Consider the following 18,498-nt stretch of genomic DNA (forward strand, 5'->3'; position numbering starts at 1 on the left):
CTGGGCCCTCTAGGTCCTGCCTTCCGCCGCCTCTTCGCCTATAGGCGGGGCCCGCCGGGACGGCGCGCGGGGCTCCGCCTTCCTCGACCAATGGGAAGGCCAGAAGCCTCCATGCTGGGTGTGGCTGAAGGGCAGGCCCCGCCTCGGCTCCTGGGAACCCGCCGGAGCGTGCAGGAGGGGGCGCCACTCCCCCAGACGTCGGCTGCGCTGCGCTCCGAGGCTATGGCTGCGCGGCCCGTCATTCTCGGTATCGACCTGGGCACTACGTCTGTGAAGGCGGCCTTGGTGGAGGCCGTGCCCGGCGACCCATCGGGGTTTGTGGTCCTGGCGAGCTGTGCCCGGGCTGCGCGGGCCGAGGCGGCGGCCCAGAGCGCGGCTGCAGGGCCCCAGGTGAGGCAGTGTCCTGGAGCGGCGCCGCCTCGGGAGCCGCTCTCGTGCTCTTCAGAGGAGGCCTCCTCGACACCCATCTTCTCCAAAGAAGTGTCCCTGGTTTCTCCAGCCTGCCTGGCCTCTGCCTGCCTGCTGTAGCTCCTTCTGGTCCGTTAGGCTTCGTCCCAGGAGCTTTTCCCACCTGCTGACCCCGATCCGGCTCCCTGGCGTCTGGGGGCCTTGCTTAATGGCGCTCTATCCCCGTGCTCTCCGCCTTCCACTTTCTGTACTTTGATCTGGGGAAATTGCTCTCCTTGTGTGACCTCGGGCCTCCCTCTTGTTCTTGACCCCTCTGAACCTCACACCTGCTGGTATCCTCAAGTTCAGGATTCAGTCTGTTCCCCGGCGCAGAATTTGGGTTTTCCTCAGGAACTAGGTCTGTGGAATCAGGGCCTAGGCGGCTCTTCTCGTTGGGCAGGTGGACTGGGGAATTCAAACACTTGGTCAGCAAAGATACCAGGACCCAAAGGCTGAGACACCTTGGAGGAAGGACTGCTCAGACAGACAGGAGAAGATCGGACGGATCATTATACATTAAAACTAGTGTCTAGTGAAAGCTACAGGGTAGAAATGGAGAATTTCGCCACATTGGGATCTGTTTGGAGATGTGGGTTCAGGAAGATCATCAGTTCTTAGAGCTGGATTCTATTAATTCTCTGAAAAAGGTAGCTCTATGTTCAGTTAATTGACAATAGAAATTAATATCCAGGAACTTTCTGTGTACCTTATTACTTTTTTTTTTTTCTGGATTTCTGCTTGTTCTCCCAGTTGAAATAGGTGGCCTCCTTAAGGCGCTTTCCAGCCCTGACCCTGAGTTTTCTAAGCCCCACTCCCAAGGGCTTGTTTTTCACAATCTTTTGCCACTTACCTAGACTCAGTTCTTTAGGGTTCAGAGTCCGTCTTGCTCAGAAACATTTCAGAGGGTAAAGAGTTCAGGAGCACTTTGCATTTTCATAGAGACTCAAACTTAGTTTGATGAGGGCATCAGGGTATTTTAGAATGATTATTTCACCACATGGACTATGAAATGGAGGCATGTTCAGCTCTGACCTTGTGGGGGTAAGCGGCAGAGCTGGGATTACAGGGAGTAGGTTTAGGCACTGCCCTTTTTTCTTGAAATAAAGCCACTTTTTTTTTTTTTTTTAAGTGGGCTTCCTGCTCAGCGTGGAGCCCAGTGCGGGGCTTGAATTCACAACCCTGAGATCAAGACCTGGGCTTGAGATCAAGAGTTGGATATCCAGCTTAACCAACTGAGCCACCCAGGGGCCCCAAAACAGGGTCACTTCTTGAAAACTACTTTCCCTGCTTCGCACAGCCTTCAGCAGGCTGTTCTGTGTTTACAGGCACACCATGTGCCACACCTGCCTAATGAGGGGTTTAGGAGAGGCCAGGAATAGCCGCCCCCCTTGCATCCTCCACGTGTGTTTTGTGCTCTGGGACAAACGGTATTGCTGTAATTTATAGCAAGATTTCTCAACCTTGGCACTGTTCATACCTTGGGTTAGATGATTCTTTGTTGTGGGGAGATGTCTTGTGCATTGTAGGATATTCCGCTGGCCTTTATGTACTACATGCCAATAGACCCTTCTACCCAGTTGTGACACCCCAAAATGTCTCCATATTGCCAAATGTACCCTAGGGGACAAACATCACCCCTGGGGTGAGGACCACTGAGCTACAGAAATGCCTGATGACTCTGTCCTTTCCTTTTCCTTCCATACTTTTTACTCTTAAGAAGTAGTGTATACACCAAGGTCAAGCTTGGCGGCTGTATGGAAAGTCAGGCTTTTAGGTATTTGCAACTTTAAAATACCAGGATTTTTGAGGGAATCTCTGTGACCATTTCTGAGTTACTAATTTCTTCTTTCTAGGCCTCAGTTTCCTCATCTGTAAAGAGGGGTGTGGGGGGGGCGCCTGGGTGGCTCAGTTGGTTAAGGGACTGCCTTCGGCTCAGGTCATGATCCTGAAGTCCCGGGATCGAGTCCCGCATCGGGCTCCCTGCTCGGCGAGGAACCTGCTTCTCCCTCTGACCCTCCGCCCTCTCGTGTGCTCTCTCTCTCTCTCATTCTCGTATTCTCAAATAAATAAATAAATCTTAAAAAAAAAAAAGAGGGGTGTGGGGGAGGAAGGTTGAATGAATTTCTAAGTTCTTTCTCAAATCTAAAGTTTTAGGATTTCATTTGGTTGTAGAGGGATGGATATTCTGAACCAAGGAATGGGGGCAGCACTTTTCCTATTACAGTGTGGGTATACCCATTGTCTGAGAGCTACTCCCTGATCACATTCACCACTAAAACTCGAACTAATTGCTGAACACTGACTGCCCCCTTGTCTTCACTTCCACCTGGCCCATTTCCCTCCTCCACCATCCCCACCTATGCAACTCACCCACCCTGGGCCCATTTGAAACAGTGGCTCCTCTGTCTTGGATTGACGCACTGTCTGAGGCTGTGTGGGAATTCTTTAGCAGCATCCAAAAGGAATTCTAGCCACAAATGTGACTCACACCTGTAATTTTCAGTTTTCTAGTATTAAAAGTAACACTTGAAATTAATTTTAATTGCATATTTAATTTAGTCCAATGTATCCAATGTACTATCATTTCTATTTTTTATTAAAATTTTTTATTGTTATGTTAATCACCATCACCATGCATATTACATCATTAGTTTCTGATGTACTGTTCCATGATTCATTGTTTGTGCATAACACCCAGTGCTCCACGCAGAACGTGCCCTCTTTAATACCCATCACCAGGCTGACCCATCCCCCCACCCCCCTCCCCTCTAGAACCCTCAGTTTGTTTTTCAGAGTCCGTCGTCTCTCATGGTTTGTCTCCCCCTCCGATTTACCCCCCTTCATTCTTCCCCTCCTGCTATCTTCTTTTTTTTGGTTTCTTACCATATATTGCATTATTTGTTTCAGATGTACAGATCTGTGATTCAACAATCTTGCACAGTTCACAGCGCTCACCATAGCACATACCCTCCCCGATGTCTATCACCCAGCCACCCCATCCCTCCCACCCCCCACCACTCCAGCAACCCTCAGTTTGTTCCCTGAGATTAAGAATTCCTCATATCACTGAGGTCATATGATACATATCTTTCTCTGATGGACTTATTTCACTCAGCATAACACCCTCCAGTTCCAACCATGTTGTTGCAAATGGCAAGAGCTCATTCCTTTTGATGGCTGCAAAATATTCCATTGTATATATATATATTGCATCTTTTTTTAAAAAAATATTTATTTATTTATTTTGAGAGACTGAGAATGAGAGAGAGAGAGAGAGAGCACATGAGAGGGGGGAGGGTCAGAGGGAGAAGCAGACTCCCCGACAAGCAGGGAGCCCGATGCAGGACTCGATCCCGGGACTCCAGGATCATGACCTGAGCTGAAGGCAGTCGCTTAACCGACTGAGCCACCCAGGCGCCCTATATCACATCTTCTTTATCCATTCATCTGTGGATGGACATCTTGGCTCTTTCCACAGTTTGGCTACTGTGGACATTGCTGCTGTAAACATTGGGGTGCACATACCCCTTCAGGTCCCTACATTTGTATCTTTGTGGTAAATACCCGGTAGTGCAATTGCTGGATTGTATGGTAGCTCTATTTTCAACTTTTTGAGGAACCTCCATACTGTTTTCCAGAGGGGTTGCACCAGCTTGCATTCCCACCAACAGTGTAGGAGGGTTCCCCTTTCTCCCCATCCCTGCCAAGATCTGTCGTTTCCTGACTTGTTAATTGTAGCCATTCTGACTGGTCTGAGGTGGTATCTCATGGAGGTTTTGATTTGGATTTCCCTGATGCAGAGCGATGTTGAGCACTTTTTCATGGGCCTGTTGGCCATTTGGATGTCTTCTTTCGAAAAATGTCTGTTCATGTCTTCTGCCCATTTCTTGATTGGATTATTTGTTCTTTGGGTGTTGAGTTTGGTAAATTCTTTATAGATTTTGGATACTAGCCCTTTATCGGATATGTCATTTGCAGATATCTTCTCCCATTCTGTTGGTTGTCGTTGGGTTTTTTGGACTGTTTCTTTGGCTGTGCAAAAGCTTTTTAACTTGATGAAATCATTTTTGCCCTTGCTTCCCTTGCCTTTGGCGATGTTTCTAGGAAGAAGTTGCTGCGGCTTAGGTCGAAAGGTTGCTGCCTGTGTTCTCCTTTAGGATTTTGGTGGACTCCTGTCTCACTTTTAGGTCTTTCAACCATTTGGAATCTATTTTTGTGTGTGGTGTAAGGAAACGGTCCAGTTTCATTCTTCTGCATGTGGCTGTCCAATTTTCCCAACACCATTTGTTGAAGAGACTGTCTTTTTTCCATTGGACATTCTTTCCTGCTTTGTCAAAGATGAGTTGACCATAGAGTTGGGGGTCCATTTCTGGGCTCTCTCTTCTGTTCCATTGATCTATGTGTCTGTTTTTGTGCCAGTACCATACTGTCTTGATGATGACAGCTTTGTAATAGAGCTGGAAGTCCGGAATTGTGATGCCGCCAGCTTTGCTTTTCTTTTTCAACATTCCTCTGGCTATTACGGGTCTCTTTGGTTCCACACAAATTTTAGGATTATTTGTTCCATTTCTTTGAAAAAAGTGGATGGTATTTTGATGGGGATTGCATTGAATGTGTAGATTGCTCTAGGTAACATTGACATCTTCACAGTGTTTGTTCTTCCAATCCATGAACATGGAACGTTTTTCCATTTCTTTGTCTTCCTCAATTTCTTTCATGAGTATTTTATAGTTTCCTGAGTACAGATCCTTTGCCTCTTTGGTTAGATTTATTCCTAGGTATCTTATGGTTTTGGGTGCAATTGTAAATGGGATCGACTCCTTGATTTGTCTCTCTTCTGGCTTGTTGTTTGTGTATAGGTATGCCACTGATTTCTGTGCATTGATTTTATATCCTGCCACTTTACTGAATTCCTGTATGAGTTCTAGCAGTTTTGGGGTGGAGTCTTTTGGGTTTTCCACATAAAGTATCATATCATCTGCAAAGAGTGAGAGTTTGACTTCCTCCTTGCTGATTTGGATGCCTTTGATTTCTTTTTGTTGTCTGATTGCTGTGGCCAGGACTTCTAATACTATGTTGAATAACAGTGGTGAGAGTGGACATCCCTGCCGCGTTCCTGACCCTAGGGGGAAAGCTCTCAGTTTTTCCCCATTGAGAATGATATTCTCTGTAGGTTTTTCATAGATGGCTTTTATGATATTGAGGTATGTACCCTCTATCCCTATACTCTGAAGAGTTTTGATCAAGAAAGGATGCTGTACTTTTTCAAATGCTTGCTCTGCATCTATTGAGAGGATCATATGATTCTTGTTCTTTCTTTTGTTAATGTATTGTATCACATTGATTGATTTGCAGATGTTGAACCAACCTTGCAGCCCAGGGATAAATCCCACTTGGCTGTGGTGAATAATCCTTTTCATGTACTGTTGGATCCTATTGGCTAGTATTTTGGTGAGAATTTTGCATCCATGTTCATCAAGGATATTAGTCTGTAATTCTCCTTTTTGTTGGGGTCTTTGGTTTGGGGATCAAGGTAATGGTGGCCTCAGAAAACAAGTTTGGAAGTTTTCCTTCCATTTCTATTTTTTGGAACAGTTTCAGGAGAATAGGTATTAATTCTTCTTTAAATGTCTGATAGAATTCCCCTGGGAAGCCAGCTGGCCCTGGGCTTTTGTTTGTTGGGAGATTTCTGATGATGGCTTCAATTTCCTTAGTGGTTATAGGTCTGTTCAGGTTTTCTATTTCTTCTTGGTTCAATTTTGGTAGTTGATACATCTCTAGGAACGCACCCATTTCTTCCAGGTTATCGAATTTGCTGGCAGAGAGTTGCTCATAATATGTTCTTATAATTGTTTGTATTTCTTTGGTGTTGGTTATGATCTCTCCTCTTTCATTCATGATTTTGTTGATTTGGGTCATTTCTCTCTTCTTTTTGATAAGTCTGGCCAGGGGTTTATCAATCTTGTTAATTCTTTCAAAAAAGTAGCTCCTAGTTTCGTCGATCTGTTCTGCTGTTCTTTTGGTTTCTATTTTATTGATTTCTGCTGTGATCTTTATTATTTCTCCTCTGCTGGGTTTAGGCTTTATTTGCTGTTTTTTCTCTAGCTCCTTTAGGTGTAGGGTTAGGTTGTGTATTTAAGACCTTTCTTGTTTCTTGAGAAGGGCTTGTATTGCTATATACTTTCCTCTCAGGACTGCCTTTGCTGCATCCCAAAGATTTTGGACAGTTGTGTTTTCATTTTCATTTGTTTCTATGAACTTTTTTAATTCTTCTTTAATTTCCTGGTTGACCCATTCATTCTTTAGTAGGATGCTCTTTAGCCTCCATGTATTTGAATTCTTTCCGACTTTCCTGTTGTGAATGAGTTCTAGTTTCAAAGCATTGTGGTTTGAAAATATGCAGGCAGTAATCCCAATCTCTTGGTACCAGTTGAGACCTGATTTGTGACCTAGGATGTGATCTATTTTGGAGAATGTTTCATGGGCACTAGAGGTGAATGTGTATTGCATTGCTTTGGGATGGAATGTTCTGAATATGTCTGTGAAGTCCATTTGGTCCAGTGTGTCATTTAAAGTCTTTATTTCCTTGCTGATCTTTTGCTTAGATGATCTGTCCATTTCAGTCAGGGGGGTGTTAAAGTCCCCCACTATTATTGTATTGTTGTCAATGTGTTTCTTTGCTTTTGTTATTAATTGCCTTATATAATTGGCTGCTCCCATATTAGGGGCCTCGATATTTACAATATTAGATCTTCTTGTTGGATAGACCCTTTAAGTAGGATATAGTGCCCTTCCTCATCTCTTATTACAGTCTTTGTTTTAAAATCTAGTTTGTTTGATATAAGGATTGCCACCCCAGCTTTCTTTTGGTGTCCATTAGCATGGTAAATGGTTTTCCACCCCCTCACTTTCAATGTGGGGGTGTCTTTGGGTCTAAAATGAGTCTCTTGAAGAAGGATATCGATGGGTCTTGTTTTTTAATCCAATGATAGCCTGTGTCTTTTGATTGGGGCATTTAGCCCATTTACATTCAGGGTAACTATTGAAAGATATGAATTTTTTTTAAAGACTTTATTTATTTATTTGACAGAGACAGACATAGTGAGAGAGGGAACACAAGCAGGGGGAGTGGGAGAGGGAGAAGCAGGCTTCCCGCAGGGCAGGGAGCCCGATGTGGGGCTCCAATCCCAGGACCCTGGGATCATGACCTGAGCCGAAGGCAGATGCTTAACGACTGAGCCACCCAGGTGCTCCAGTTGAAAGATATGAATTTAGTGCCAGTGTATTGCCTCTAAGGTGACTGTTACTGTATATTGTCTGTGTTCCTTTCTGGTCTATGCTGCTTTTAGGTTCTCTCTTTGCTTTGAGGACCCCTTTTAATATTTCTTGTAGGGCTGGTTTCGTGTTTGCAAATTCCTTTAGTTTTTGTTTGTCCTGGATGCTTTTTATCTCTCCTTCTATTTTCAATGACACCCAGCTGGATATAGTATTCTTGGCTGCATATTTTTCTCGTTTAGTGCTCTGAAGATACCATGCCAGTCCTTTCTGGCCTGCCAGGTCTCTGTGGATAGGTCTGTCGCCAATCTAATGTTTCTACTATTATAGGTTACATATCTCTTCTACCGAGCTGCTTTTAAGATTTTTCTCTTTGTCACTGAGACTCGTAAGTTTTACTATTAGATGTCGGGGTGTTGACCTATTTTTATTGATTTTGAGAGGGGTTCTCTGTGCCTCCTGGATTTTGATGCCTGTTTCCTTCCCCACATTAGGGAAGTTCTCTGCTATAATTTGCTGCAATATACCTTCTGCCCCTCTCTCTCTTTCTTCTTCTTCTGGGATCCTAATTATTCTAATGTTTCATCTTATCGTATCACTTATCTCTCGAATTCTGCCCTCGTGATCCAGTAGTGGTTTATCTCTTTTTCTCAGCTTCTTTATTTTCCATCATTTGGTCTTCTATATCGCTGATTCTCTCTTCTGCCTCATTTATCCTAGCAGTTAGTGCCCCCATTTTTGATTGCACCTCATTAATAGCCTTTTTGATTTCAACTTGGTTAGATTTTAGTTCTTTTATTTCTCCAGAAAGGGTTTCTCTAATAACTTCCATGCTTTTTTCAAGCCCAGCTAGTATCTTTAAAATCATGATTCTGAACTCTAGGTCTGATATCATACTAATGTCCATATTGAGTAGTTCCCTGGCAGACGGTACCACCTCTTTTTCTTTTTGTTGAGGTGATTTTTTTCGTCTTGTCATTTTGTCCAGAGGAGAATAGATGAATGAGAGAACAAAATGGTAACAGGTTAACAACGTCCCCAGAAAATATACTCTAAACAAAGCAGAAGAGACCTGAAACTGGGGGAAAAGAAAGGGAAAGAAAGAAAAAAGAGAGAGAGAGAGAGAAAAAAAGATAAAGATAAAAACAAACAAAAACAGAACAAAACAAAAAAAAAACAATATGATCAAATATGATCAGGCTGGTTCATAGAATAGTGCCACACACTAGATTTTGGGTGTATTTTGGTCTGTTAGAAGAAAGTGACTCCTAAAATTTTAAAGAAAGACTTATATATGTATAAAATAAGGGTTGATACGATGAAGGGATGGAATATGACTGTAAAAATGAAAATTATAAAAAATTTTAAAAAAGGAATTGATCAGAAGGTGCTTGAAAAAATAAAGAGGATAAAAAAAGAAAGAAAAGGGAAGAGAATGTGATCAGGCATGAGAATGGAAAAAAGGCATACACTAGAGATTTAGGATATATTTTGATATGTTAGAAGAAACTATTTCAAAATTTTAAAGAGAGAGCAACTTACATATATATATATATGCCAAAAATAAAGGTAACTACTATGAAGGGATAGAATATGACTCTACAAATCAAAAATAAAAATGTTTTTTAAAAAAAGGGATTGATAAGATGTTGGTTGGAAAAGGCAAAAAGAAAAATTCAAGAAAAGAAAAAAACAGTTAAAAAAATTAACTTTGAAAGACTAATGAATCATGGTAAAAAAGCCATGAATTCTATGTGTAGTATTCACCTAGCGCTGGAGTTCTCCCGTTCTCCTTGATCAGTAAACTTGGTCTTGGCTGGTTGTTTGTGCTGATCTTCTGGGGGAGGGGCCTATTGCCGTGGTTCCCAAATGTCTTTGCCGGAGGCGGAACTGCCCCACCCTTGTCAGTCTGGGCTAAGCAATCTGCTCAGGTTTGCTCTTGGGAGCTTTTGTTCCCTGCAAGCTCTCGGTACAGCTTTGGAGGACGAGAGTGAAAATGGCGGCCTCCCAGTCTCTGCCTTGGAGGAGCCGAGAACTCGGGGCCCCGCTCCTCAGTGCGCCCCCAGAGAAAAGCAGTCACTCCCGTGTTCCCGGTCTCCGGCCGCACTGCGTGCTCACCCGGCCTGTGACCGAGCGTTTCTATCTCTAGCACCTGACCCCGTGTGGAGTCTCCAAACCCAGCAGCTCCCTGCGGTGCGCTCCCGCGCCGCTCCTCCCGGGGGGGGAAGGGGAGTCTCCCCGGCTCTGCCGCTTGTTGGGTCCCTGCTGGAGGAGCAGTGGCCTGACTGTCACCGATCACAGTTTATGGCCACCCCGAGCTGAGAGCCCGCGCCTCGGCTCCGTCTCTGCAGCCGGCTTACCCCCCCCCCCAATTTTGTGCTATGCGGCTCTAGCATTTGCCAGAAGCGGCTGACGGAGGCCCCCTCCCCCGCCATCTATCCTCTCGAATATCGCCTCGGATTCACTTCTCCGCACGTCCTACCTTTCAGAAAGTGGTCGCTTTTCTGTTCAGAGAGTTGTTGCTATTCTTTTCTTCGAGCTCCTGTTGAGTTCGTAGGTGTTCAGAATGGTTTGATCCTTATCCAGCTGAATTCCTGAGACCAGACGAAAGCCAGGTCTCCTACTCCTCCGCCATCTTCCTCCCTTCACTATCATTTCAATATATATTAATTAATATAAAATTATTAATAAGATATTGTGTATTTTTTCATATTAAATCTGAAGTCTGGTATGTATTTTATACTCCCAACACATCTCAATTCAGGTGCACAGCTATGCACCTCCTCTCTGCTGGTCTCTCACTGCCCAGTCAGTTCTGCCATAGTCTCTCCCATATATAAAGAGTCCTATTAGAATCTGGGGCTGCACCCTCAGGAAGATGATTTGTGCTGTCTTTGCACTCCTTCCCCCATCCTACCCATCCTCACCTTCCTTTTTTTCTGCTCCTTTATTCATGCTTGTTTGGAACCTAAAGTTCCCCTGCCCAAGGCTGGCAGACTGACAGGGCAAGTGAGGGGTTTGTCCCAAGGAGGTGAAGACAGTGTTCTGCCTTGGGCAGGGTAGCCTGGGGCTTGAGTTTTCCATGGGTCCTTCTAGTTGTTAAGTATAAGTTTCTTTTGTGCCTTGAGACAATTTGTGTGCCAGAAACATTTTACTTTGGTTGAAATAAAAATAAGTATTCAATTTATTAAATTCAGAACCCTAGTTCTTAAGCTTTTAAATTTAGCCTATAAAGCTGTTTTCTTTTTTTTAAAGATTTTATTTATTTATTTGAAAGAGAGAGACACAGCGAGAGAGGGAACACAAGCAGGGAGAGTGGGAGAGGGAGAAGCAGGCTTCCCGCGGAGCAGGGAGCCCGATGCGGGGCTCGATCCCAGGACCCTGGGATCATGACCTGAGCTGAAGGCAGACGCTTAACAACTGAGCCACCCAGGCGCCCAAAGCTGTTTTCATTTATAAGTCTAACATGTAACTATCAATTTTGAGGACCTTTGAATAATAATGCCATTTCAGTTAAGTACCTTAGTTATACATTAGTTATACACACACACACACACACACACACACACACACACACACACGTATTATAGTTGCCTGACCCAAAGCTTTTCAGAACACTTAAATAATTCTTGTAAATCTAATAAGTTAAATGGATAGCTTTGTAAACTTTAAATGTTTTATATGTTTAAAATCCTTTTATAGGGTGCCCGGGTGGCTCAGTTGGTCAGGCGACTGCCTTTGGCTCAGGTCATGATCCTGGAGTCCCAGAATCGAGTCCCTTCTCCGGCTCCCTGCTCAGCAGGGAGTCTGCTTCTCCCTCTGACCTTCTCCCCTCTCATGCTCTCTCTCTACCATTCTCACTCTTAATAAATAAGTAAAAATCTTTATAAAAAAATAAAATCCTTTTATAAATGTACAGTAGTGAGATTTGAATTTATAATCACAAATCTAGATCAGTTACTCAATTACAGAGGTACCTAGGCCAAATTCTCTTAAACATATAAATTTACCTAAAATACCAAATACTCAGAAGTTTCTTTAAGCACAAATGTTAATCAGATAGGTATGACTCTTTTAAACATGCATATTTAATTCTTGATTTTGAATTCTTTGATATCTACTTAATCATGGGGCTCAGTTGGCTAAGTGTTCGACTTTTGATCTCAGCTCAGGTCTTGATCTCAAGGTCATTCCACACTGGGTGTGGAATCTACTTGAAATCTACTTAATCATCGAGAAAACAATTATGTCATCTGGGTTGCTTTTCCAAGTGTATATTTTGTGGTGGCCTCCTTAGTTTTTTGAGACTTCTTACTGATTAGAGGCATCTCCTGGGATGGGATGGGATCTTGGAGTCCGATTTCTAGTCTTTAACAGGGACTTCATAATTTGAAAGAAGAGATGGTCATGGAACCTAAATGTTTTTTGGTGTGAGTCACCTACTTTTAATGTTACATTAGTCTGGACCTCCCACCCGTTTGGATTCACTGCTTAATTTGTTTTGGCATTTCGTTATCTCTAACATACCTAAATGTGTTTTCGCTTCTGATTCCAGAGACCTTTAACCTTTTTCAAATCCTGCATTCTATTCATATTTTTTCTCTTGGGACTTATAGATAATAGTATGCTGTTTGATTCTCCTTATTTCTCATGACTTTGTTTTTCAAGGTTATTCTGCCTAGAGAAATTCTTAAGGAGGCAGCAAATCAGAAGAAAGGCAAATCAGGAAACGATGGTCCTGACTTTCTTGAATCTCATTTCCAGCCCCCAAAAATCTCTTTATACTATCAGTCTCTCTCTGGGTAGCTTATACCATTGCCTAATTAACCTTACGATGATGGTACTGTCCCATTCAGAGAGCCCGAGGTGCTCCCCATTGGCTTTAGGAGGAGCCCCTCACCCTGGGGCTCGAGGTCCCCCACTGGGCTCAGCCTGTCCTCTTTTATAGCCTCATCTCCTGCCAGCCCCTTGCATGGACCATCTCCCTGACACTCTGCCCAGGTATTCTCGACATTACCTCCTTGCCTGCCTTGCCTAGTGGGTGTTTTGTTTCCGAGTCTAAGGCCTGGCCCTTTAGGCACTCAGGAAATGTTTGCCACATGGATGAACTAAAGTCCAAGTAGAAGCTAGAGCTTGTCCCAAAGTGCTTTAGTCCATGAGGCCTTGCTTGGCTACAACTTTCCTGCCAGGTTTCTCCCTGCTGTGTTCCATCCTTCCCTTACCCCAACCCTCCATGTGCCTTGTGATAGACCCTTAACTTCTTCTTCCATTACGGTCTTTCCTGTGTTTTGCTGTCCTCCCTGCTAGATTGTCCATTCCTCTATGGCAGAAGCAGTGCTTTCCCCAGCTCAGACTCACCCACAGTGGAGAGCAGAGCCTTGGCCATTTCTGAACCTAATCTGCAGCAGCGCCTCACCTGTGCGGGGAGGGAGTGGAGTCTTGATCACCACATTCCTGCTCCAGGCCCTGCTGGAGGTGGTGGAGAACCCTCAGTCCCACATGGCACCCCTGAGGCCAGTCAGTGGGTCCTGGAAGGGACCCCAGTGCAGTTAGCTCGGCAGCTACTACCCAGGAAACTCCTGGAGGCCTCTGTCCTCCTCCCTCCTGTCTGTGTGCCCCTGCCCACCATGTCCTGTTCTGTTTCCAGGGGCGGGAGCAGGATGTGAGCAGAATCATCCAAGCCCTAAATGAGTGCCTTGCTGCCCTTCCTCGGCAGCTGCTCCAGGACGTCTGTGGCATTGGAGTGTCAGGACAAATGCATGGAGTCATGTTTTGGAAAACAGGCCAAGGTATGCTGGGCCCTGGGGATGATTTTGTGCTCCTAGCAATCACTGTGGGATAGTAAAGTGCTGCAGAGGACTCTCCTCTGAAGGATCAGGTCACCCTGAAGTGGGAACGAAGTGGCCTACACGGCCTCTTGTATTTTGTGTGCATCCTTTCTTGTACAAATGTGTAAGGAGTAAGCGAACTCTCCACTCACACACTGTCCATAAATAGGGTGAGGGAAAAGCGAGTTCTCTCAGATTCTCTGTAGGATTCAGTGGAGTGGATTTTCCACAACTTTCTCTTTATTTCTGTTGGTGTCTCAGAGCATCAAATGCAGACAACTAAGGATTAGTGTAGTTGAAGGAGATGCCAAGACAGAGAGGAAACTTGAATTTGGGCATAATGTTTGTTGTTTGCCATAATCACAGATGTTTGTGATTTTTAAATTTCAGGGCATCCTTTTTATGGGCTCCAGGTGCTGAGTTTTATTTAGTTGGTCGTCTTCTATCAGGTCTACCACATGCAGAAGTAGGTGACCTGTTCTGTTTGGCCTCCAGGAGGAGGCTTATTAAGCCAGCAAAATAACAATGAGTACTTTACATGCTTAGTCCTGGGCTAAAAGTGTTACCTGTATGATCTCATCAAACTTTCCCAACACCTTTATGATGTAGGTTACATTATTGTCCTCATTGTGCAGATGAAAAGTGAAGGTTCAGAGAAGTTAATATACTGAGGGTCAAATGGCAGCAAGTGGTGACTCCAGCTTTTGAACCCAGGTTGGTCTGACTTTAGACACTGAGCTCTTAAAGGCCTCTAGGAGGACCAGAGCTGTAGGTGGGTGCAGTAGTTCAATGAAGGGAGGAACTTCCCAAAAGAATGTCCAAGGAAGGATTAGGATGCTATGAGTTTCTGTTACAGCAAGCATTAAAAAGCCTTTTTTTAACTATTAAAAAATTCTATACAGACATAAAAGTAGGGAGAATATTATGAACCGACACATACCCATCACCCACCTTCAAAGCTACCAACATTTTATGGCAGGTATTTTAAGTAGAGGATGGATGGCTACTTTGGGGGCTGTAGTTCAGGGGATTTGAACATTGGATTCACTACTTTTTCCCTGGAGAGTTAGTGATTTCAGTTCTCCTGGGCCAAGTGAGTGGTGACCTGTCTCTCACCAGTGTGACAGATGTCTAGCGATGCATCCTTTGATCAGTCCCCAGGAGGGCCTGGGTGACTGTAGAAGCCGGTGCAGGATCTCTTGCTCCTTCCCTCCTTCTTGTCTGCCTGTTGTTAGGCTGTTTGGGAACCACAGGAGCTGCTTGGCTCTAATTAGTAGTTGGAGGAGAAGGCTGATTAGGGTGTTAGAGCTGGCCTCTCAGAGGGAGTCTAGGTTGTAAAAGCTTTTTAAACTCCTTAATTTTGCATTAATGAGAATAAATGTCCTTTTAATACTAAAATCCTTCCCGAAGAGGACAACAGAGATCTAAAGATTGTGGTCTGGTCATACACCTCCCTTTCTGCCAGTTTCCTGGACTCTGTAACAACCATACAAACCATTGCCCACATTGTTGGAGAGAGCTGCTTAATATTTCATTGAGCCAGCCCACATGCCTCCTTGTTTTGTTTTCTGCTTCTGGGAAGGAGGGAAGCCACTCTTTGACGATGATAATACTTGCTTAGTAGAGTAGAGTGAATCATATTTGGAATCAAGTCATTGTGTTTTTAATGGTGGCCATAGATTAGTTTGGCTTCAGTACCTACAATATATAAGGCTCCATGCTAGACCCCACGGGAGACATAGATACGAGCAGACGAAGCCCTCATCCTCCAGGGCACAATCAAGGCCGTCAACACAGACAGGCACCAGTGAGCTGAGCAGAGAGCTAATTGCTTCCACAAGGGCAGAGGCCAGCCAGCGGGCAGAGAGGAAAGGCAGTGAGAGTGTTTTCTGAGAGGCCTGTGGTTACACCTGTAGACTCCATTTCCAGGCTCAGTAATAGCAGGAGAGAAGTGGGGATCATAAAACCAAGCTAAAAGGCAAGCAGCCGACTAGGAGAAGACATTTGCTAGTGTGAATATGGGTACATAATAAAAAACCAAGAACAAAGAAAGGACAAGTGGCTCTGTGGAAAATGGGCAAAGGATACCGAGACGGGCAGTTCTAGAAGAGGAAATACAAGTGGCTAATAAGCACGTGAAGAGATGCTCAATGTCATTAGTAATTAGGGCAGTGCAGATGAAAACAACAAAGAGAGATCATTTTCTACCCACTGGATTATAAGAAATCAGAGTCTGAAAATGCCAAGAGTTGGCAGATGGGGTGGAAAATTGGTTTTTTAAAATATGGTTGGTAGTAGTGTAAATTAGCATAGCCGTTTGGAGGGCAGTTTGATGGGACCTGTTAAAAATAAGAGAGCTGCAATGACTCAGCAGCTCTGCTACTGGGAGTCTGCTCGGGAAAATTACTTTCACATGGATGTGCGTAAGGATGCCTACTCACGGTTGTTCTTTGCCTTCTTGTTATGGTAGTGAAAACTGGCATTTAACCTCAGGGGAATGGATGGATAAATGTTGGTGTGCCCGTGCTGCAGAAGGATATGCAGTAGTTAGAAAGAATAAAGTGCATTCATGTATACTGACATGGAAGGAACTCCAGAACATTTGTTGGATGATAAAAACAACGCCTAGAGAAAGAAATACAGTATAGTGCTATTTGTTTTTAAAAAACAGACAAAAATAAAATAAAGTCAACCAAACCAAACCCAATATGTTGTGTTTGTGCTATTTGTTTTTAAAAAACAGACAAAAACAAAATAAAGTCAACCAAACCAAACCCAATATGTAAAACTTTATTTAGATGGTTACCCACAAGGACTAACGGACAGGAAGGGGGCTGGGACCCAGGTGGGGATATAAGCAGGCCTTTGGCTTTATCTGTAGTATCTGAACATCTTATACTGAGAATTATCTTTAATATCTGAACATCTCATACTGAGAATCCTGGTTCTACCACGTAGTAGCTATGGGACCTTTGGCAATTTTTTTTTTAACTTTTCTGTGCTTCATTTTTCTTGTACAAAGGGAATAATTATCATACCTATGTGATAAGGCTATTATATAGATTCAATGAATTAATATTTTTGAAGTGCTTTGAATACTACCTGGTACATGGTAAGAACTCCATATTTGTTTTATAATACAAACAAAATAAAAATGATAGTCCAAAATTTTTTTTTCTTTGAAAAAGGACCAGAGTTTTGAAGCAGATACAGGCGTTGAAAAAAGCTGTAGAGATCCAGGTTTAGGGCTGGGATAAGAATCCAGCTCGAAGTTTAAGTACAGATGTAGTATACAGTTAAGAAGGTGCACTGCCTTGAGGAGTCCTTCACCCCAAGTAAAACTTAATGTGCTTTAGGTGCATGATCTGTAACGTGCCTCTGCTTTTCTGGCTGTCGGCCAGGGATACCAAACAGAGACTGACAAGATCCCTTAGATCCTTTGCCCTGACCCATCTACCTGCAGCATGTGTCCCTAGACATTCTTATGGCCCACTTCCTTACTCCATTCAGGTCCCTCCTCCTTAGAGAGGACTTCCCTGATCACCTCCAAATATCTATCACTGCTGTATGTTTCTTCACAGTAATGAAAAGTATCTGGTATTATATATTTGCTTGTTTATAGTCTATATCCCTAGTGTATAAGCTTTATGAAAGTAGTGACTTTTCCTTGATCATTGCTGTATTCTCAGGGACTAGAACCAGTGCCTAATACATATTAGATATTTAATACACATGTCATTCAATCATGCAAGTATGAATGAATGAATGAATGAATGGATGGATGTTTCATGGCCTGGAACCCAGGGGGGAGGGGCAGTTAAGTCTCTTTCTTTGATTCTTTTTTTTAAAGATTTTATTTATTTGTTTGACAGAGACACAGCGAGAAAGGGAACACAAGTGGGGGGGAGGGAGAAGCAGGCTCCCCGCCGAGCAGGGAGCCCGATGTGGGACTCGATTCCAGGACCCTGGGATCATGACCTGAGCTGAAGGCAGACGCTTGACAACTGAGCCACCCAGGTGCCCCTCTTTCTTTGGTTCTTAATGAATGTATTTATAAGAAAATGTAATGGTTTGGGCTCCCAAATCTGGGACTTGAGATCAGGTATAGCCATGAAACTGCTGCATGTGGGGCTTTGCCCTGCTTTGCTTCATGGCAGGCATTGTTCTCATCTGGAGGCCACCTCATGTCACATGGAGCCAGATTCCCATCTCTGTCCATTGGGTCTGGAGTGTTCTTGCTGTTGATAACTTTTCTCAACTGGCACTTAATGTCAACATTCTTTTCCCATTCTGCTGAAGTGGTTATATTAATATTGTGTGGAAGTGTGAGAAATCTCCCTTGTATGAGGAGAGGAGAGAACAAAAGATATGTGTGGGGGGGGTGTATTCTCTTTCTTTAAGACTGTTGGAAGTCTTAGACCATCAACAGAGTTTAGAAGGTAAAGGTTCATTTTCATTATTATCATCACTAACATTAATTGAGTCCTCACTGTGTCAGATACTGTTCTAAATGCTTTACATGTGTTAACTCATTTAATACACACAACCCTATACACACAACACACACAACACACCCTAACCCTAACTCTAACCCTTCCCCTTGCTACTAGTTTGACAGCAGAGTCAACACATGGCAGGAAGAGATACCAGGACCCAGGAAAGAGTTATAAGTGTCCTCCACCCCTGGACTTCCAGATACACTTGCCACCAAGCTGCTGAACTAGCTTAACTGTTGGCTCTCTCCCCCAAGATTGGTTTCAGAAGAATTGTAAGAGAAAAACACCAAGGAAAGGGGAGAACACTGTGAGAGAACCTAGGGTGATGGGGCTACTTGGAGTTGGTGTGTGTTGGTTGATGGTTTGGGTGTGGGGCAAGAGGCAACCAGCCTTGCCTGTGGGAGGATAAGGAACTGCTCGATCCCCTGGATTGTCATGGCTTTGGGACAAGC

At 43.8% G+C, this 18,498-nt stretch overlaps 1 protein-coding gene across 2 annotated transcripts in view; it reads left to right on the forward strand.

Annotated features, from left to right (window-relative positions):
* The first annotated feature begins 60 nt into the window (after window positions 1–60).
* The window catches only part of SHPK (sedoheptulokinase), a 32,647-nt gene continuing 14,209 nt past the window's right edge, over window positions 61–18,498 (forward strand). Inside the window, exons 1-2 of one of the 2 annotated variants that reach the window (XM_027624750.2) lie at window positions 61–390; window positions 13,370–13,511. In XM_027624750.2, the coding sequence (XP_027480551.1) occupies window positions 91–390; window positions 13,370–13,511 (442 nt within the window). In that variant the 5' untranslated portion in view covers window positions 61–90. Of the gene's footprint in view, window positions 391–949; window positions 1,095–13,369; window positions 13,512–18,498 lie in introns of those variants that run through there. The other variant, XM_027624751.2, reaches the window with a different exon arrangement.

Source organism: Zalophus californianus, chromosome 16, assembly GCF_009762305.2.
Source record: "Zalophus californianus isolate mZalCal1 chromosome 16, mZalCal1.pri.v2, whole genome shotgun sequence".
In the NCBI taxonomy this organism is placed as follows: domain Eukaryota; kingdom Metazoa; phylum Chordata; class Mammalia; order Carnivora; family Otariidae; genus Zalophus; species Zalophus californianus.